This window comes from Puccinia triticina, chromosome 8A, assembly GCF_026914185.1.
Source record: "Puccinia triticina chromosome 8A, complete sequence".
NCBI lineage: Eukaryota > Fungi > Basidiomycota > Pucciniomycetes > Pucciniales > Pucciniaceae > Puccinia > Puccinia triticina.
Genome location: NC_070565.1, coordinates 4,917,153 through 4,921,997, shown reverse-complemented (window position 1 = coordinate 4,921,997; position 4,845 = coordinate 4,917,153). Strand labels below are relative to the sequence as shown.

General features: G+C 46.7%; 1 protein-coding gene across 1 annotated transcript; it reads left to right on the top strand.

Moving 5' to 3' along the window:
* Positions 1-3,264: 3,264 nt before the first annotated feature.
* PtA15_8A511 (uncharacterized protein) lies at positions 3,265-3,542 on the top strand (the record flags this gene model as incomplete). The annotated part of the gene is made up of 2 exons (XM_053171949.1): positions 3,265-3,349; positions 3,430-3,542. 2 exons carry the CDS (start codon positions 3,265-3,267, stop codon positions 3,540-3,542), a joined length of 198 nt encoding a protein of 65 aa, XP_053023161.1.
* Positions 3,543-4,845: the final 1,303 nt, after the last annotated feature.

Sequence of the window (4,845 nt, the reverse complement as noted above, 5' to 3'; positions counted from 1 at the left end):
TACCCGGGTATTTTGTTCCACACCCGCTGAGGGACTCCTGTCTGTACTAGCGGTGGCAGTTGTGTGAGGGGATGGATGCTGTTTAGGCTGCCCTCGAGGTGATGGTCCGTAGAGATGAGCGCTGAAAGGATCAAGGATAGCTTGTGGTTGGGGGTGGTTTTGAGATGTTCGACGGGGTGTTGGATCCTCGGCGGCGGTTGTTGGTGTTTGGAAAGAAGAGGAAGGTGATCTTAAGAAGGAACAGAGGAGATGGATGCAGATCTGAATGAAAGGGATTGGGGAGCCAAGCTCCAAAGTTTGAACTCAGATGATATGATCAATAAACTCAATGATGATGGACCGTATTCTGGGGATCAGAATGCCATGCCCTCCCATCATCCAAGTTTGGCGAACGTGGACTCCGGGAGGCCACATGTCACATAGATCTCATCATATCCCCCGCGCGCTACGCGCGCGCACACTCACAACACACAAGAGAAGCAGGAGAAAAAGAAAACAACACAAAAGGAAGAAAAAAAAGAAGGCACCGTGTGATGAGACAGAAAGAAAAAAAGCAGAGAGGAGAAAGAAAGGAAGCCAAGAAGGAAAAGCCAGAAAAAGAAAAACAACTCTCAAAACAGACAAACCAAGCAGGAAGGGTAGAAACCAGAAACAAACAAGCAGATAAACCCACAGCAGGCGCTGTGTTAGGACCAAGAAAATGAAAGGGATAGATGACAGAGGAAATGGAAAAAGGGGAAGGAGTATAGAAGAGAGAGGCGGAAGATGAGGAGAGATGGGGAGAGGGTGAATTCTTGAGGATCTTGATGTCTTGGGAGTGAAATCTTGATGAGAGTGGAGTCTTGATGATCTTGCTGGCGGCGGTGATGCTCCTGACTAGCTGGCCACAAGAGGGGCCACCACACCGCTCACAGATATATGTAGCTGAGGAGTGCAGGCTGCGGACCACCCATCCTCCGACGCAGTCAGGGTTGTACATATACATATCAGGTGGGATCCAAACTCTGGGTGCGCTCATTGACTTCAGCCAACAACCAATGCCTTGACCACTTAAGCGGGCCCGACAGCAGTCGGCACAAATAGACAAATCCCCATCCAATGACAAAACCAAAGATGGTGAGACAACTGACCCAAGCGCCACACCCGGGGGGAGCCAATCTACAAATGAATTTTAAGCAACAGGGACCCGCATATACCCGGAGCAGGTACCGCTGATACCCGCTCCGCGGGTGCAGGTGTCTCATATTAGGCAAAAAATGCTGCGGGTACCCGGATACAAACGGGTACCCGGGTTCAAATTGACCAGCTCTAACTCAAATCAAGCACAACCAATCTCTCATATCTGCCCACAATCAAGTAAGCCAAGCTAATCTTGTTCATTTCATGGGCCAATGTACTAAAACTAAATATTACTTCCAGGCTAGCTTCCAAAATTGCTGTTTGGATCTATTGGAACCTGCGGTCAAAGGAGGCCAGTCTCATGAGGAGAAAATCAATCACATACACCGCCGATACCCAAAAGTAAGGTGATGGTTGAATTGGTGGACAGTGGCAGATGTTGAGGCCATCCTGTTTCCATCCCACCGAGCAATGCTCAGTAAAGATGGAACCAATGGGATCCCAGACACGACCAACACACAGGAGAGTTTGCATTGCCTCTATCATAGGATCAGGTGAGTTCTACTTTGCATTCTTCTTTTTGATTCTCCACTGTACTCACATCCTTTCACCCCTTCAGCCAAGGAAAGAAGAGCTTGATGCATGGAATGGTGGAGTTGTACTCCTTTCTCAAGATGTTACAAGATGACTGGAAAGCCGTTATGAAGGGCATGTCAATAAAGTATGGCACAAAAAAAACACCAATATCGGAGTCTTGTTGGGAATGAAACGTAAGCGCCAGCAATACCAGAACAATGGCTGGCCCCCCAACACTACTGACACTTTGGCCGAGCCGGATACCAAGAAACCAAAGACGCAGAGGGCTCCAAACTTTGTCAAGACACCCGGACAGGCGTACCCTTCCTACCTTGCCGCTCCTGAGAGTCCCGCACAATTTAATTGATGCTGGATGGCCGCGGCGTTGGAGGACTTGTATGCTCTGTACACACCTTTGTGGCAAAGAGGAATCAGCGGAAAGGGGAATGATCTCTTCACCGCCCTACTCTTTCATTTCTCGGCTGTGGTGAACAAAACGGTGGAGGCCCTTGAGGAGGCTAAATTCAAGACATAAAGCTCTCTCAAGATCTGGCCCTTCAAGCTCGAGGCTCTGGCTTTCTGCGTTTCAGGATTAAGACGGCGGATACCGGTTGTGGCTTTTATCTCTGCTGGGTTGCTTTCATTTTATCTCATTGTTTCTCTTCCCTACTTAATTCACTCTGTCTTCTTTTCTTTCTTTTCTTTCTTATGTTTTGTTTGCTATGTTACTTTCTTTTGTTCCTTTTCATTCATGCGCGCGTTGGAGAGGAGTGTAGGTGGTGGGTTGGTTTATTTAGTAGCTTTGTTTTGTTTGTTTTGTTCTTTTGTCTCTTTTCTTCTTTCATTTTATCACAAGTTGTATGTGCGCGGCGGGCACGAGGGCCTGTCGCGCAGCCTGTAGCGGATCTGGAATCCAAGTTCAGCCAAACTTGGAGGAAGGATCCGCATGGTATTCTGCTCCTGACAAAAAGATATCATCACATTTTTGAGCTTACTGATCCGGATCGTGAAGATCCTTCCTGAGACTTCTGAGTTATTTTCATTTCTTGAGCTTTCAAATCCGACGATATACTTCTGGAATCTATCAAGAGAACACTTCTAGAGCTTAACAACCACACTCGCCAAGGGTAATCCAACTCCCTTGTTCCTTCTTTCTCGCAAAATCCTTCCCCACACCGCTATCCATTCTATCGATTCTAAGCGCTCATAAGATCCGGACCGCCGCACGAGGGCAGCTGTAGCATTTTCCCCTCAACCCGCTGTCTACCGCGCACAGGTAGAAGCGCCATACCGCAAGGGTCACTTACGAGCTGAACTTGACTGGCACGATCCGTTCATCAATCACAAGGGGACAGAACAAGCTCTGGGAAATTGCTAACTCCAAACACCCCGGCAGTTTTATTCAAGGTGATTACTATTCTTGTGATTTCTTCATTGAAATCTTGGTTGACGCATTGAGCCACAAGAAGAACAATGACTTGCGGAAACTCTTTGGGCTCATTGAAGATCGAAAATTCTGCTGCAAAGCGCTGCCGCAGACCAAAAAACTAGACCAACAAACTCAGCGCAATGCCCACATTCTCAAAATCAGCCCCAACATTTTCACCAGCTCTAACACCTCCTACGCCAATGTGGGGCAGCTATTTCAAATCTGGTCTACAGAAGGCATTAAAATCCCATGTGGCCGCGTCTGTTGGTCATGCCCGGAGGCCAATCGACCATTTTTTAAACCAGCAACCCCCAAGAAGAAGGGTCGCAAGCCTAAGCGCCTCAACGAAGAGATTGAGCTGGTCAATCCAAGCCAAAGCAACAACGGCCACAACCTCTCCAAGATCTCAAAACTGTGATTCAAAGAAGATCTCCCTCCGCTCCATCTCAACATCCACCTAGAAGTCATGCACATTACAGATGATCATGCAAAGCAAGACTTCATGGGTACCACAGATTGGCCTTTCAAACTCTTGTTTGGCAGCCACACTTAGACCCTCATCTTGCAAGGTTATTGGGCCCATGACCACTATTGGGCCAAGATGCTCAAATCATCAGGTGGTATGGTTGGGGTTTGGTTACATAATGATGCTCGGAACAATGCATTTGCCAAACTTATCAATCACAAGGAGGGATCTGGGGATCTGAGTTGGGTCTTGTGGAAGTTTTATGAAACCCAAGGCCCAGGGTCTTAAAACCTCTTGGGACAAAATAACCTGTAGGGCTCTGAGTCATCCCCAGGGGGAGGCACCCAGTTAACTTAGGCACATTCTGCAGTTTGAAGTTGTTTTTCCCAAAAAAAAAAAAAAAAAAAAGGGGGGGGGGGGAGAAAATGACCTTGTAAATGTTTTTTGAAACCTTGTAAATTTAACTTGGCTAACCACTGTCATTGATTTTTACAAGGTGCTTTTGCAAGGTGTTTTACTATTTCAAGATTTCCCTTGTAAAATTCAAGATTTTGCTAAAAATGTGCAATTTTGAAAGGTCATTTTCTTACAAGGTCACCCCTTGCAAAAATATACCTTGTGAAATTACACATGGAAAATCTGAGGTGGAAATTTACAAGGACTTCCATTACAAGGTTAAGAGTTGGACAACTCCTTGTAAAATTACACATCACCCCCCCCCCCCCCCCAATGTGTAATTTTACAAGGACCTCTTTTACAAGGCCTTGTACCTTGTAAAACACACCTTGTAAAATTCAATACCCCCTCCTAAAATGACCTTGCGTCCAACTCAACAAGAATCCTGACAGATAGCAAGCAGACTGAGTCTTGATCTTCAAAGGAAGGGATCTGGAAGTTCTGAACAGCGGACTCTTCAGCAAAAATGGTAGCTAAGAAAAATTCAGAATTAAAGGAAAGAGATCCTCAATTGATTGATCACCGTCCGTCTCAAAATCCTGAGGCAAGACTGTAAATCTTGAGGTTGCTGGTTCGATCCCGGCTCGGGGAACCAAATGTGGAACTCCTACCGTGCCAGGCAGTAGGCAGAGCGTCGAGGGGATGGGTGCTGTTGAGTCTTCCCTCGTGGTGGTCTGGCAAATGAGATGTGGATCAAAAAGTGATAGCGTTGGGGGGGGATTTTTGAGAGACAACGGGGATGGAATACCGTTGGAGGGGGTTGGTTTGTTGAGGATTGGATGTTGATAAGGGGATCAGG